Below are 16,529 nucleotides of genomic sequence, written 5' to 3' on the forward strand. Positions count from 1 at the left end.
AATGAGTTGTTTTTACTTAAACAAGCTGTTTTATTGGTTTGATTCTAGGCATCAAATCCAAGGTCTCACCAATCTTAGTGCACCACTGAATTACATCCCCAGCACAACACAGGTTTAAATGGATCAAAATTTCAACCCCAAATGAAGAAAGAATACTTTTTCTAATATGAATAACGAAGATCTTCACATTGCTTTCATATAATGTTTATAGATTCTATTAAAAACTATATAAAAGCAATGATGCAATCTGCAGACAATCACTGTGACACTGCCTATATTTATATGTCACTCCACTAAATTCCTTAGAATGCCTGCATTATTTGGTCATTTAGTCAATAAACAGTTAAAAGTCTACCCTACATCAGATGGAGAGTGTACCAAGAAGCAAGACACATAGTTCCCTTTATCATAGAGTTTTATAGCTTCTTGGATGTGGTATCAAATTCTTTTCAAGAAAAAAGTATCAGACAGACATGGTGGCACATGCCTTTAATCCTACAACCTAAGAGGCAACAGCAGGTAGATCACTGATGTGGGATTCCCTTCTGTGTGCTATGAATGTGTTTATTACCACTGGTTAATAAAGAAGCTGCTTTGGCCTATGGTAGGGCAGAATATAAGTAGGTGGGAAAACTAAACTGAAGGCAGAGATAAAGAAGGCAGAGTCAGGCAGATGCCATGTAGCTGCCAAAGGAGAAAGATGCTGGAACCTTCCTGGTAGGCCACAGCCTAGTGGTGATACACAGATTAATGGAAATTGGTTAATTTAAGATGAGAGCTAGCTAGAAATATGCCTAAGCTGTTGGCCAATGTTTTAATATATTTTCTATGTGATTATTCAGGGCTGGGCAGTAAATGAACGTGCAGTCTCTGTTTATAGATCTCTGCGAATGGGAGGCCATCTTAATCTACAGAGTGATTTCTAGGTCAGTCAGGGCTACCTAGTGAGACCCTGTCTCAAACAAAATAAAACAAACAACAACAACAACAAAACAGTATCAGAGGAAGAAACTCCAAGGTGACCTTTTTTAGGTACAAAATGCAGGCATTATATAGACTCTCATGACAGACTATTTCAGTAGATGGTAGATATACAGAACACAGGCACTCCACAAGAATGACCTCGGCTAAGGCCCTAAGCAATAGAGGAGAGGGTGCCTGAACTGGCCTTGCTCTGTACTCAGACTGCTTTTTATTTTTTTGAGACAGGATTTTTGGGTGTACCAACCTTGACTATCCTGGAACTCACTCTGTAGACCACCAGGTTGGCCTCGAATTCACAGAGATCTGCCTGCCTCCCGAGTACTGGGATTAAAGGCATGTACCACCATGCTCAGCTCTACAAGGCCTTTTCTAAAAGTGTTATTGTTTTGCTTTTTGGGTTTTTTTTTGAGGCAGGGTTGCACTGTGGGGCCTTAACTGGCCTCTAATTTTCAATAATTCGCCTATTGCTGTCTCTCAAGTGCTGGGATAACAGGTGGACTGTTCCACTCCAATATCTGATTGTTAGGTAATCAATAACGTTGGATGATCAACCACTTTTTATAGGCAGCTAGTTAGTATCTTGTATTGTTTATCCCCTGGAACTATGGATTTAATCTTATAGTTTGTGATCAATTTTTTCATCTCTTAAAATCAGTAGTATAGTGCTAGGGATGTAGTTCAGTGGCAATGTGTTTGCTTTGCACATGCAAGGTCTTCGATCAGTCACCAGCAGCACCCTCCCTCATCACTGCCTCCCCCCATCAGTTTAATTCTGTGCATTCTGTGTGGTGGTGGTGGTTTGACTGTGAATGGCCCCAAAGGCTCATATATTTAAATAATTGGTTCCACTTGGCAAAACTGTTGTGGCCCTGTTGGAGGAAGTGTGTCCCCTAGGGGTCAGTTTCAGATTTCAGAAGCCCATGCCATCCCCAGTTGGCTCTGAGCTACTGCTCCTGCACCACGTCTGTCTGCACACTGCCATGCTCACTCCACAAAGTCACACACTGTAACCCTCTGCAACTGTGAGCTCCAACAAACTCTTCTATAAGTTGCCTTGATCATAGTCTTTTATCACAGAAAGAGAAAAGCAACTCAGACAATTCTTTGTCTATTTAAAAAATGGTAAATGAGAAAAAATAAAATTTTATCAAGTCAAAAAACTTGTATCAATATCTCAATCAAGACTTACACACATGACTATCCTTCAAGAAGCCACAGCCGTGTTCTTAGGGGGTCTTTCTGATGCTATTCTTTCTCTCTTAACCCCAGTGATGGAAATGGATGCTAAAGGGTCTTTTAATAAATTCCAACCCTACTTAACAAATTTCATAACAAACTTGAGAGGTATTTAGGGACCATAGAATTGGCCATATATGGACAAGCAATCTAAGGATTAAATGACTTATCAAAGTGAACAAGAACTAGAAGAATTCAGGTCTCTCATAAATGGATCTATTTTAAATCAATAAACACACTAACTGGTAAAGCATATAATTTAAGGTTTGGAGGCCGGGAATCACATTTATGTAGCCCTTAATGATATAAATCATTAAGATTAATAACTTACTAATGGAATGATGAAACTTTGTGTCAGTTCCAAAAAATAGCGTCGGAGAATAGCACTTTGAGCCTCAGAAGGGCGTTTCTGCTGTACACCCTTGACAGAAGAAAACAGAAACCAGTAAACAACCAAGTCCAACTGCTTTGTAAATAGGCATTTAAATTTAATACCAACAAATCAATTAAAAAACCTCAGGACATTATATTGAAGTAACTTAATTAGAAGTTCATTTTGTAAAACTCTGTAAAAGAAGTTTTAGCTGGAGGCTGGGGAGTTCAGGTAAGGAGGAAAAGGCTGACCTGTGAAAGGAGCAAGCAGTTTTGGTGTGTTGTTATTGTACAGCAGGGCAACCACAGAACAATTATGTATTAAATAGCCCAAAAAACATAGAAGAAAGAATTTTAAATGTTTCATCACAAAGAAATGATTAATGTTGGAGAAATGGGTACATTTACCAGACTTAAACATTATACAATGTATACATATGTCAAAATATCATAGTACTGTATTGATAATTATAATTTGCTTTTATCACTCAAATATAATTGAGACTCTATAGATTTATTAATATCACTTATCCCATCAGTTATTTTGCACATGCTGTATTAACATTATTGACATCTTTAAAAACCACCCTCTTTACTGTTAGATGCTACTGACAAGTTACCGCACTGTCTAAGCGTCCAGAATGACTGGTGTCTTCCTACAGCTACAGAGCAGCACTCAGGTCTCTGAGTACTGCTGCCCTGGTGGCTCCATTGCGTGTGCCTGTGCCTCACCCACCCAGCCGCCTCTGTAGCTACTAGTCTTTGATTCACTGATTGATTTTTGGTTTTTCATGACAGGGTTTCTCTGTAATATCCCTGGCTGTCCTGGAACTCGCTCTGTAGTAGACCAGGCTGGCCTCGAGCTCACAGAAATCTGCCTGCCTCTGCCTCCCGAGTACTAGGATTAAAGGCATGCGCCACCACTGCCCAGCCTTTAGATTTTCTTTAAGTAAAAATTTTTATTACTTATTTGTGTATATGTGTGCATGTGCACATGTATGCCAAGGAGTGCTGCATAGACAGAGAACAACTTGCAGGAGTCAGTTCTCTCTTTCTCCCAGTGGATCCTGGGATTGAACTCAGGTTATGCATTTATTTCTGTGTGCAGCAGTGTGTGTGTATGACCAGGAGGTGGGAAGTGGCACACATGTGCCACAGCAAAATGTAAGGAGGGCAACTTGTTAGAGTTGGTTTTCCCTCCCTCCTCCCTCCCACAGATTAAATGCAGGCTGGCAGCTTGGCAGCCAGCACCTTACCTGTTGAGCCATCGTGCCTGCCCATCTATTTTTGAGGTAAGGAGTCACTGTTTAGCCAGGTTTGTCTAGAATTTAAGATCCTCCTATCTTAGATTCCTAGTGCTGGTGTTACAGCATTGAGCCACAACATTCAGACCTAATCTTGGGTTCAAAAGTAATTCAGGGCTGAGGTGTGCAAGGCAATAAACAAAAGTAACTCAGGGCTAGCAAGATGGCTCAGTGAATAAAGTAATTGTTCCCAGAACTCACATAAAAGGTAGGAAGAGAGAACTGACTCTATACTACACACACACATTTTTTAACTTTTGAAAGAGAATCCAAGCCAAGACACAATGGCACATGCCTGTGAAACAGTACTTGGGAAGCAGAAGCAGGAGGATTACAAGTTCAAGCCCGACATGGTCTTCCTATTGAGTTCTAGGCAAGACAAGTGAGATTCTTGGCTAGGGATTTGCCTCAATGGTAAAGAACTTGCCTAGCACGCATGAGGCCCTGGTTCAATCAGCAGCATTGTTTTAAAGTGAGATTCTACTCCACATTACTACAGAACAACAACAAAACCCCACACACTGCCTAACTAAATATCACATATCTCAACAAGGAGATTTAAATTAATAATCTGAGCAAGTATTTACCTTCTGGAGTTGTTTTATAATCTCCTCGTCTCTGTTTAGATATGGCTTGTAAGAAGTATAAACTCCTAAGAAAAGAAGAGAGACAGAAAAAGCCAACAACCTAGATGAGTACACAGTTAAATGAATGAAGGTCTGGCCAGCAGGATGAATACGCTGGGAAAGGTACTTGTTATGCAAGTCTCACTCTAGGACTCTATCCGTCCCTGGAAGCCATGGTGGAAGGAGAGCTCCCAAATACTGTCCTTTGACATCTACACATGTACTATGACACTTGCATGCAGACATTCATAAGTATACACAAAATAAGTCATTAATAAAAAACAATACCAGGTTTAGAATCCAGAGTTTTTAGGTTCTTCAATTTTTTAACTTTAACTTGCTTAGGAATTTCACCTGAAAGAAAAAAAAACATAAAAATTCTTATAAACTGGGCTGAAGATATAACTCAGTGACAGAATGTTTGCTTGGCATGCTCATCTTTAGCATCCTAATATTCTTAGTTATATCATACATGCCATAGGACTCATATCTTATACCTAAAATTTTTTTGTATGTAACAAAAACAAAATTCTGGGGAGAAAAATAATTTCGTGGTAAGTTTCGTATTTCTTCTAGTCACCAAGTTCTTGGTAAGGATGAAAGTGTACAGTGATCTACATGTGTTCTTGGTAAGGATGAAAGTGTACAGTAATCTACATGTGTTCTTGGTAAGGATGAAAGTGTACAGTGACCTACATGTGTTCTTGGTAAGGATGAAAGTGTACAGTAATCTACATGTGTTCTTGGTAAGGATGAAAGTGTACAGTGATCCACATGTGTTCTTGGTAAGGATGAAAGTGTACAGTGATCTACATGTGTTCTTTAGGGTGACAAGAACACCAGCGCAGCCGGCTTCACTCTGAGAGGGGAAAATCATCAGGTCTAAGACAGACACTGAGCTCCAGTTCCAGACTTTAGTGGAAGGAATGGCAAGTAGATTTGATCAAAACACATTGTATGTATTTACAAAATTCTGAACCAGTTGTTTTAAAAACATAAAACAGATGCCATAAAGCTCTGGGGAAAGGTCACAAATGTGAGGCAACAAGCTGTAGTTCTATGATTATCAATATTTAATTTACAGAGTTATTCAGTGGCTGATGTGAAAACAGACAAGAGAGGCTTAACATTAGCAGAGTCATTTTAATGCACCTTTGCATGTTTATGAAGTGACATAAATCTTCCTGACTTAGCACAAATATTTTATCTTTCCTGTTGTGAAATCACCAAATCCACTTTCCCATTAGAAATGACCAGTTTCAGGGCGGGAGAGGAGACTCAGGGGTTAAGAACACTGACTATTTTTCCAGAGGACCTGGGTTCAACCCCCAGCATCCACATGGCAGCTCACAACTGCCTACAACTCCACTTCCAGGGGATCTGATACTTTCACACTGATGCACATGAAATTAAGTTAAATTATTTTATAAAAAAGAAATGATCAGCTTCTAATTAGAGCCAATATAAACCAGTACACTTTGCTTTTTCTTCAGCAGACATTATTCTTAGGTTTTATGTTTCTATTTAATACAAAGTGGATAAACTGAGTAGGTAAACCACAAAAGAGCAGCCTCTCTGCATTGGAACTAATTACCTTGCGGTGTTGAAACCAAATGCACATTTCTAGGATAATTACAAACTTCTGAGCCCAAGAGAGACACTCTGTTTTGCCATGCCTTTCCTCAGGAGCCTGCAGGATATGCTTTTTCTGTAATTCTTTATGTTCTGTCTGCTTTGAGTTTTCAAAATTAGAATCCCCACCAGGGTTTAATACTGCACAACTTGTGTAGCAAATGCAGTAGGCCTGATTTTGAGTTCAAGAAGCCAAACAATGCCCTAAGACATATCCCAGCATTCACACAGTTGTAAAGTTAAATCTGATTTCATAAATATGGCTCTAAAGCCACAAGAAATAAAGGGAAAAAATAGATATAATGAACTTCATCAAAACAAAAAACTCTAGTGCATAAAACTCTATCCAAACAGTCCACAGAATGTAGGGAAATTTACAGGTTGGCCTCAAATTCATCAAGATTGGCTTGCCTCAGCCTCCCAAGTGCTACGGTGCTGGCATTAAAGACATTTGCCACCATGCTCAGCACCTCTATGGCAATTTTAAAACAAGCTTATTAGTTCATACTATGCCACCAATGGTTTCTGGCAAAAGTTCCCTACCTCTATCCCTATGGGAACATTTTTCATAGGAAAGAAAAATCAATAGCAATGTATTGTACTACAGTCAACCAAACAGTCTAGATTAGTAAAAAAAAAAAATCAAACCTGATAAGTATAAAGATAAAAAACTTAAAAACCCCATGTCTTTTGTGGGTAGAGCTCTTGGAACTACTATTTGTATCTCATCAAACTAATGGAATAATGGGGGCATGACAATCATTAAATCAGGATTTAAATTAGATATCCAATCTCAGAATTACTTACTCATGTAATCAGTACTTACTAACTTCCTACAATAGGTCAAACATGTTTTTCTCAAGGAAAGCACAACCTGTGAGGACTCCCTCCCTCAATACAGTGCACAGGGCTACAAGCACAACACTTATGTTAACATCTACCTGAGAATTTCATGCCAAGTCTGGAGCAGTTCTAGCTTTTTGTTGTTGGTGTTGTTGTTTTGACACAGGGTTTCCCTGTGTGTCCCTGACTGTTCTAGAACTCACCCTGTAGACCAGGCTAACCTCAGAGATATGCCAGCCTCTGCCTCCTGTGGGTTTGGATTAGAGGCGGTGTGCCACCACTGCCCAGCCCTTCCTTCCTTATTTCGAGATAGGGTCTCCAGTCTAAAGCTCATGCTGACCTGGAACTATGAGTCCAGGCTAGTCTTGAATTCACAATGCTCCTGCCTCAGTCTCTAGAGTGTTGGGATTACAAAACTATCATTTTAGTTTTCTATAAAACTTTCCTCAAGTAAACTAGAATTCCCAATTGTATCTGGCTTATAAAATAAAACCTCTGTTTCCTTTGGCTTTATAAGAATACTTTTGGGGAAAAAAAAGAATACTTTTGGGCTAGGGTATATGCCCATTTTAGTGAGAATCTGTAACCTAGTGTGGGAGGTCCTTCTGTATAGGTGTTGCTTTTGTTGGTTAATGAATAAAGAAGATGCCTTGGCCTGTGATAGGGCAGAATAGAGCTAGGTGGGAAACTACACTGGATGCTAGGAAAAAGGGGTGGAGTCAGTGAGATGCCATGTAGCCTCCAGAGAAAGATGCAAGCTGTCAGCCAGAACCTTGCTGGTAGGCCACAAGCCTTGTGGTAAAATATAAAATCGTAGAAATGGGTTAATTTAAGATATAAGAGCTAGCTAGAAAGACACTTAAGCTATTGGCCAAACAGTATTGCAAATAATACAGAGTTCAGTGTGATTATTTCAGTTCTGGGCAGCCAGGAACAAACAAGCAGCCTCCCCCAACAGTAATTCTCCTCCAAAGGCTCTTATCTGGGCTGTCTACATGAATATTGCCAATAATATAAACATCAAGAGATGACCACAAGGGGAGATACAAGTAAGTGACCAGTCCCATCACACACTGTGAACACCAAGTAGACACATTACCTGCAGGTTTCAGATCTCCTATCCGAATAATGTGTGGCCAGTGTTGTAGTGTTTTAGCAAAAAAAGGGTTGGTTACTCCTAAGATGACTGATGGCCTGGATAAAAACAAAACAAAATAAAGAGGTGCAAAACAAAAAATTTAAAAGAATGTTAAATCACAGAAGAGTAAGTGACAGTTTATGAGCAAATGATATATAAACTATAGTTCCTTTTACTTGGCTTATTACATAAAAACATGACAGGGAATATATTCAGTATTAGACACTTGAAGATAAAAAGATATGATTATTTTTTATTAGATTTATTCATTTTATTTTATGTGTGAGTGTTTTGCCTACATGTGTGCATCACATGTATGCTTGGCACCCTGGAAGGTCAGAGAAAGGCATCAGATGCCCTGGAACTGGAGTTAGAATGGTTATGAACCACCATGTGGGTGCTGGGAATCAGACCTTGGGTCTTCTGGAAGAGCAGTTAATGCTTTGAACTGTGAGCCATCTCCCCAGTCCCCCAAAAACATGATTCTTAAAAGAGAATATTGGTATAAAAGTAAGCACACTCAATCATGATGTCAACAACTGGAAGACACTAAAGAACACAATGAGAATGAAATGTACCGTGATCACCAGGAGAACCTCTGGTCTGCCAGGGTTTTCAAGGACAGATTCACCAGAGACATGATACAGATAAGACACGAAAGATGAGTAGTTTCCTGCCAAGTAGACAAGGAAGGAAAGGGCGATGCAGAATAGTACACACCAAACAATGAGGTGCAGTCAGTCTCTACCCAGAATTGCACAAAGAATCACAGGTACTCAGCACTCCTGAGCAGAGTAGGGAGGATAAACAGCTAAAGAAGAGTCAAGGGCAAGCAAAGAACATATACAATTAATACGCTATCTTGGGTTTTTGTTTGTTTTTAAGACAGGGTTTCTCTGTGCAACCCTGGCTGTCCTGGAGCCTGCTCTGTAGACACACTAGCCTCTAACTTAGATCTCCCTGCCTCTGTCTCTCCCAAGTGCTAGGATTAAAGGTGTGCACCACCATTGCCCAGCTAATATGTTACCTTGTAAGCAAAGAGAAGCCACAAAGAATCAAGTGGAGGTATGGCACATAGAGGTTTTAGGCATAAATTGGAGGATGTTCTGTAGGGACAAGAAGCCTGGGAGAAATACATCAGTGGACAGAGAAAAACTAGAGTTTGAAGACAGAACTATGGAAAGAAGACAATAAATAGGTTGAGAGATGCTTTAGAGAGATGAACTGACAGAATTTAGTTGAGAGTTGTTTTGGGCCATGTTAAGAAGACAGAATACTATGTTTTTGATAACTAAGTCAAAACTAATACCATTTATCATGAAAGTAATAGGAGATTAGAAGAAAAAAGAAGGAAATAAAAAGAAATCAGTTGAACATGTTTAGTTTCAGATGCATTAACACATATGGGTGTGAAATGGGCATGGTGTTTTATGTCTGCAATCCCAGCACTTGGGAGGCAAAAGCAGGATGATCAATAGTTCAAAATCATCCTAAAGTACATTATCAAGTTTAAGAACACCCTGATTTATAGGTGAGTTCTAGATCAACTGTGCTAGGGATTGAGATCCCATCTCAAAAAGAAAGAATACAGGTGTAACATTCTATACCACCAATAATATAAAGTTTGGACATCGAAGAGATCTAAGGTACAAAGATATATTTCAGTCATTAGTATAGGATCTTTTAAGTTTCTGTTCTATAGTTAGTCCAGAGTGGCCTTGAATTCACCTCAGTCTTCCTATTCAGTTTCTCAAGTACTAAGATTATAGGAGTAAACTCCCATTACCTCTGCCCTACAAACACAGACACACACACACAATGGAGTTCTTGTTGGTTACCTCAAGCAATGAGAATGGAAAATATTGATGAACATTAAGAAGTTAGCCTGGGGTTTGGAAAGACAGCTCAGAGGTAAAGAGCACTATCTGCCCTTTCAAAGAACTCAGGTTTATAACATTTCCTAGTACCCACACGGCAGCTCACAACTATTTCAAACTCCAGTAACAGGGTATCTGATGCCCTCTAGCCTCTATGAGCACTGAACATACATGGCGCATAGTCATCCGTGCAAGCAAAAACTTATACACATAGAATAAAATAAATTTAAAAAGATATTCTATTAAAAAAAGAACACTTTTAATGCCAGCACTCGGAAGGCAGAGGCAGGCAGATTTCTGTGAGTTCCAGGACAGCCAGGGCCACACAGAGAAACCCGCTTTCAAAAAACAAAACAAAATACAACACAACCAAACAAAAACCTTCCAAAACTGCAACAGATACTGTGATGTTAGCAGAAAATCGAGAAGTAAAGAAAGAAAATGGAAATTAATTTTGTTCTTCTAAAACTTTAGCTAAGAAGATAAGCAATTATAAAACAGGAGCTAACATAGAAAGAATACGATCATTTTTCCCTTCCGTAGATTGGAAGAATTTTTCATAAAAATTTTTCGTAAAAATCCAAGGAACAGCTGGGTAATTGTTAATAACAGTACATAATCTATGAAGTAAAATCTCTCAAAGAAAGTAAGTTACTACTCTTTAAATCTTAAATTATTACCAACAGCTCCCAAAATCTTTTACAAAATCAATCTGTCAGCAAGTCAGAATTTTAAATTAAAAAGTTAGTACACAACGAAATTTATTATACAGTTCTATAAAATTCTGGCAATAAAGGTACTCCTTAGTTAACAAAAGTTATTGTGTTTACTCACGGAGCTTGAGTACGGGTAGTATATTCTTTGAATTCACTGTCATGAATTGTGAAGTAAGGTCGAAAATCACTAAAGTACTTTAATGGAGAAATGCAGCTGTGGAGCAGAAAGACCCAAAAATCAAGATTCTGCTACATAACCATAAACATTCATATAAACAACATACACCCAATAGACAAATTATTCCAATACTGCCTTCAGGTAAGCACTGATAACTAATATTAACTGGAATCTATCAAGGTCTAACCTCATGTAAATGAACGTGTGTGTGTGTGTGTGTGTGTGTGTGTGTGTGTGTGTGTGCGTGTGCGTATCATCCAGAGCCGCAGAAACATAGTTCTAGCCCTATCTGACTGAAGTCAATCTTTTCATCCATTCTGAGAAAGTTGTTGCATGGATTGATGCAATGAGTGGGGGAACATCATAGACTGGAGGTACTGAGAGTGTCAGTATCAAAAGCACAACATACTCACTTAACAAGGGCCAGTACAGTTTCTGAAGACTCGGACGGTGATGGTGCCATTACCACAAGGGGCTCTCCCAATAGCACCAACTCCCACAGCATTTGGCTATGAAGGAAAACTGGGCAGAAACACCTAGAAAGTGTTTACACAGTAGAAATACTTTATTATTTATCCAATCGCCTTTCAAACCCCCAAATAATCATTCTAAAAATTTCACATTGACACAAGTTTTCCTGCTACTGACAGTTTGACCTGTAAAATTTACTAAGAATGTGGTAATACATATAGACATAAGTCTCTTACACATACTACATACATACATATATATGTATATACATATATATAAAATCAAAGCCAGGTGTGAGGCACACCCTGATGGAGGACTCTCATTGGTTAATAAAGAAACTGCCTTGGCTTTTTGAAAGGGCAGGATTTAGATAGATGGAGTAGACAGAACAGAATGCTGGGAAGAAGGGAAGTTAGACAATCGCCATGCCTCTCCTCTCTGGGTCAGTCGCCAAGAAGCCAGCCACCAGGTCAGACACGCTGAATCCTTCCTGGTAAGACACCACCTTGTGGTGCTACACAGATTACTAAATATGTGTTGAAGCAAGATATGAGAATTAGCCAATAAGAGGCTGAAACTAATGGACCAGGCAGTGTTTAAATGAATACAGTTTGTGTGTTGTTATTTCGGGGCATAAGCTAGCCAGGTGTCCGGGTGCCGGGTGGCAGGAACGCCGCTCCGCGGCTCTCACTACAACACCCTTGTAATAAAGCACATGGAAGGGAGAAGCAGGAGGATCAGAAGCTCAAGAACATCATCACATAGTGAGTCCAAGACTTGTCTCAAAAAGGAAAAGAAATTAAAAACAAAAACAAAACCAACCTATGTATCAGCTTGACTTATTCCAATTTTTTATAAAATTAGATGTAACACACACAGATGGTAAACAATAAAAGCATGCTATCAAATTGTGTTAACATATGACAGGCCTCTATTATTAGCAATCCTGTTATACTTGAATTTCTATTCTAAGTATTTTTTGGGGGGAGGGGTTTCGAGACAGGGTTTCCCTGTAGTTTCTAGAGCCTGTCCTGGAACTAGCTCTTGTAGACCAGTATTCTAAGTATTTTGAAGAAAACAAAATATTTCAAAGGGGACATTTACTGAATGTCCGTAGCTTAAAATGGGGCACAGTTTATGTACTTTGCACAGTGCAAGGCCCTGGGTTCAATCTAGAACACACACAGATGCACACATTCTACAAAGAGAAAAGTGGATACTTTAAAAAAAAAGTTAAGTGCAGTAGAAAGAAGGAAAAGAGAATGAGAAGTTCATCTGTGGCTGATTCTGATTAACTGAGGTAACCACCTTTGTACCAGCACAAGAGCTGAAGCTTCTGATATCAAAGGATGATAACAAATCTCGGGGGCCTCTATGTAACCAAGGAATTAATTTCTGGACCAATCCTCTTCCAAAGAAAGACTGCATATTTTTACAGAGGCCCTGGAGTTAGTCTGGGCTGTGAGGACAATTCCACTAGTGTGTTTAAGTCTCTACATTTGGTAAGTTTTACTTATTTAGTTTTCTTCTTTGTTTAGCAACAATTTGTCCCTAGCAGATTAGAGAAGAGGGAAAAAAAGGTATTTTTAAACATCATAACCAATCTCACTAGCAAAAAACACAAACACTCCCCCCAAATCGAAAAACATGGAAGTACAAAAGCCTGAGATAAATAATAGATTAATTTAACTAAAAATTAAGGAAAAAAAGACAAATGCAAAGCAGGGTCTCTCTTCAAAACAGCTCAAGGGTCTCAAACCTAAAATAGAACATAGGCATCTCTGCCAGAAGAGCCTAGTGGTGGTCTGTGTGTGTGTGTGGGGGGGGGGGGGGGTTGAATAAAGAAAAGAAGTGACCGTCCATGAAGCTGGTGGACTCAGCTGTGGTGAAAAGGGGGGTGTATGGTACCGTGGGGGTGTCTAGGACACACAAATGAGCTCACAAACCAGAGGAGTGTCCTACTGTGCGCTATCGGAGCTAGAGTGGACCAAGGGGCTTTACTGTGTGTGTGTGTGTGTGTGTGTGTGTGTGTAAAAGTACCTAATTGAAGCAAGTTTAGATTTATGAAGGTTCACAGCAACAGGAGTAGAGTCCATTATGACAGGGAAGGCAGGGTGCTGGAGGTTCCATCTATGGGTAGGAGCTGGTGGAAGCTTGGTTTATCACTTTCCAACAAAGCAGAAAGCTGTGAGCTCAGAGGGGAATGGGACCAGGCTCTAATTCACTCCCAGTGATTTACTTCCATCGGTCAGCATTCACCTCTTACAGATTCTGGTCAGTCAAAAAGTACCTTCCAGCTAGGGCTCAAAAATCTGAGGTGTGGTGGGGAATTTTACATTCATACTGTAGCAGACCATCTGGGGTCGGGGGCATTTTACATTCATACTGTAGCAGACCATCTGGGATCGGGGGCATTTTACATTCATACTGTAGCAGACCATCTGGGGTCGGGGGCATTTTACATTCATACTGTAGCAGACCATCTGGCACAAGGGTCAGTGGCTTGAATGGGAAGCAGAGTAAGGAGGGCACTCACGTGGCACTGTGAGCCAGAACCCAAGAGGACAGAAGCTGTCATTCATTGGAAAAGTGGTCTAGCTGGATGGTACAAGGAGTCAAACACTGAGCAGGGTAAGAAGGGCTTGCATGTGGCTAGATGTGGGGTTTCGAAGCCCAGTGGAGAAAGGGATGTGCACAGGGGACAGGATTACAGTGGAGATGGTAAATTGCTTACTAGCCAGGGGTTGATCAAATCAATAAATCAATTTTAAAAATTGTAAAAGATAATTTCTCAAGGAAAGGAAATATGAGTATATAAAAGAAGAAAACAAAAATAAACTTTGTCACATAGCATTGGACTTGAGAACATTTATTATGACTTTGTGGTTTTTAATATAAGTGGATAGAGAAATAAGTACATATATAAAATTTATGTTTGTGTATCTATTATATGTATATGTATTATCAGATACTAAGAAAGTCTAAAAGCTTTGTCAACTCAGTCAATGGGTCTGTCCAAACTGCTTCATTCTGAAATTTCACAGTGTGGGGAGGTGGAGTAACTAGGTGCACTAAGTAACATCACGCAGAGTCCCTGACTTGAAGAGACTTGTTTCTTTCAACTGTTTGGAAACTACCCTTTAATTCTTATTTCAACTTAAGAATTAAGAGAGTACTTCTGGGATTCAGAGGAAGCTAAATTCAAAGGTCCAGTCCACAGACAGTGATGTATGGAAGAAGTGCTGGCTTAGTGAAAGCAGAAACACTGGCTGACCCTAAACTCTGTCTCTACAGCTTCAGGGGTCCCTTCTCTCAGAATCTGAATGTAAAAATATCATTTCAACATAACAAATGCCACTTACATTAACAAACATAAAATGAAAATTTGAGGCAGGTATGGTGCAAAATCGTGTAATCTCAGCAATTGGGAGGTGAAGTCAGGAAGACCAAGGCCAGCCTTAGCTATACAGTGAGTTTGGGGCCAGTAAAGGTTATGGGAGAATCTGTCTCAAAAAACAAAAACAAAGAAAAAGGAAAGCTCTACACACTAGTACTATCATGGGAAGCATTAGTGTGATCCTTTGATATTGTGCCTGGGATGACTTTTCATGGCTTAGTTTTTATTTGTAAAAAGATTTATTTATGCTATGTTATATGTGTGAATGTTCTGCCTTACGTATGTCTATTTACCACATGCAAGCTTGGTGCCCATAGAGGCCAGAAGGGGGCATCAGATCCCCTGGAACCGGAGCTATGGATGCCTGTGAGCCACAGTGGAGCTAGGAGTCAAACCTGAGTCCTCTGCAAGAGCAACAAACGCTCTAAACCACTGAGCCTTCCCTTCAGCACCCATGGCTCAGATTTTTCTTTATTTCCTTTTTCCTTCTCCCTCTTCCCCCCAAATAAAAAGATTTAACATTCTCTGAAGTTCAAGAGAAAAACTTTCTAGTACATCGAGGCATGATGGCACACATACCCCTTGCACCTGGGAAGTTGAGACAGTAAGGCTATCCTAACACAATGAAACAAAATGAAAGTAACCCTTCATACACACAAACCAAAACCCCCCACAAAGCCCCCATAACAACAATAAAACACAGAAAACAAAACACTAGTAACTGAAGTCTGAGTCAATTTACACAAATTCTTAGCATATCTCTCAATGACAAGTATTTCAAACTATTAGCAGTATATAATCTCTATGTATCTCTCCTGTAGTATTAATTTTTTATAGATATTCCACCTTTATATACAAAGCTAAAACTTGTAAAAATTATAATTTTAAACCTTACTCATATTTTATTTACAGAAAAACTGAGCCTTGCCAAAGATTTAGAAATAGTTCCATCATCTCAAAAATGTCCCCCATTCTCAAGCTTCCTTTCTTTGGGTTTCTGGCCCTGTAGTGTTGCCTTTGCCAAAATTATGTAAATGAAACCATCTATTAAGTAGCTTACAAAAGTCTGACATCTGTAATTAGCATACTGTCTTTGAACGTCATTTATGCTGTTGTATCTATCAAAGGTTCATCCACTTATTTATTATTGCTGAGTGGTTTTCTATGTGCATAGGTATTTGTGTTGTATCCTATTTCAGGCTACTATGAATAAAGTAACTTTTCATTTATTGGTTTTTAAAAAGATTTTAACAGTATTATTTTTAAATTTTATTCACTCTATTTGTTTGTTCATGACAGGGTTTCTCTGCGTAACTATCCTGGCTATCTTGGAATTCTGTCTGTAAACCATGCTGGTCTCAAATTCACAGAGATCTGCCTGTCTCTGTCTCTTAAGTGCTGAGATTAAAGGGAGCATCTTGCCTGTGTCTATCTGTGCACCAGGTATGTGCCTAGTACCTGACGAGGTTGGAAATGATACTGGATGCCCAGAGACTGGAGTTACAGGAAGTTTTGAGTCACCATGTGGGTGCTGGGAGTCAAACGTGGGGTCTCTGGAAGAGCAGTCAGAGCTCTTACCCCCGAGTCTCTCCCTACCCTGACAGGATATGTTTTGATCATATTCTTCCTCAGCTCCTCCCAGAATCTACTCACCCACCCAACTTCATGTTCTTTCTTTTTCAAACAAACAATCCAAAAATACAAAACAAAACAAAACAACAACAACAACAACAACAATAAAGCATACAAGTTGTG

At 39.4% G+C, this 16,529-nt stretch overlaps 1 protein-coding gene across 3 annotated transcripts in view; it reads right to left on the reverse strand.

Moving 5' to 3' along the window:
* The window catches only part of Dennd6a (DENN domain containing 6A), a 44,701-nt gene that overhangs the window by 8,246 nt on the left and 19,926 nt on the right, over positions 1-16,529 (reverse strand). For all 3 annotated transcript variants that reach the window (XM_038349534.2, XM_042056064.1, XM_038349535.1), the window contains 6 exons: positions 11,320-11,442; positions 10,847-10,942; positions 8,097-8,191; positions 4,811-4,876; positions 4,484-4,548; positions 2,552-2,641 (listed from right to left, as the gene is read on the reverse strand). In XM_038349534.2, the coding sequence (XP_038205462.1) occupies positions 2,552-2,641; positions 4,484-4,548; positions 4,811-4,876; positions 8,097-8,191; positions 10,847-10,942; positions 11,320-11,442 (535 nt within the window). The remainder of the gene's footprint in view (positions 1-2,551; positions 2,642-4,483; positions 4,549-4,810; positions 4,877-8,096; positions 8,192-10,846; positions 10,943-11,319; positions 11,443-16,529) is intronic.

The sequence above is a fragment of the Arvicola amphibius genome, chromosome 12, assembly GCF_903992535.2.
Source record: "Arvicola amphibius chromosome 12, mArvAmp1.2, whole genome shotgun sequence".
NCBI lineage: Eukaryota > Metazoa > Chordata > Mammalia > Rodentia > Cricetidae > Arvicola > Arvicola amphibius.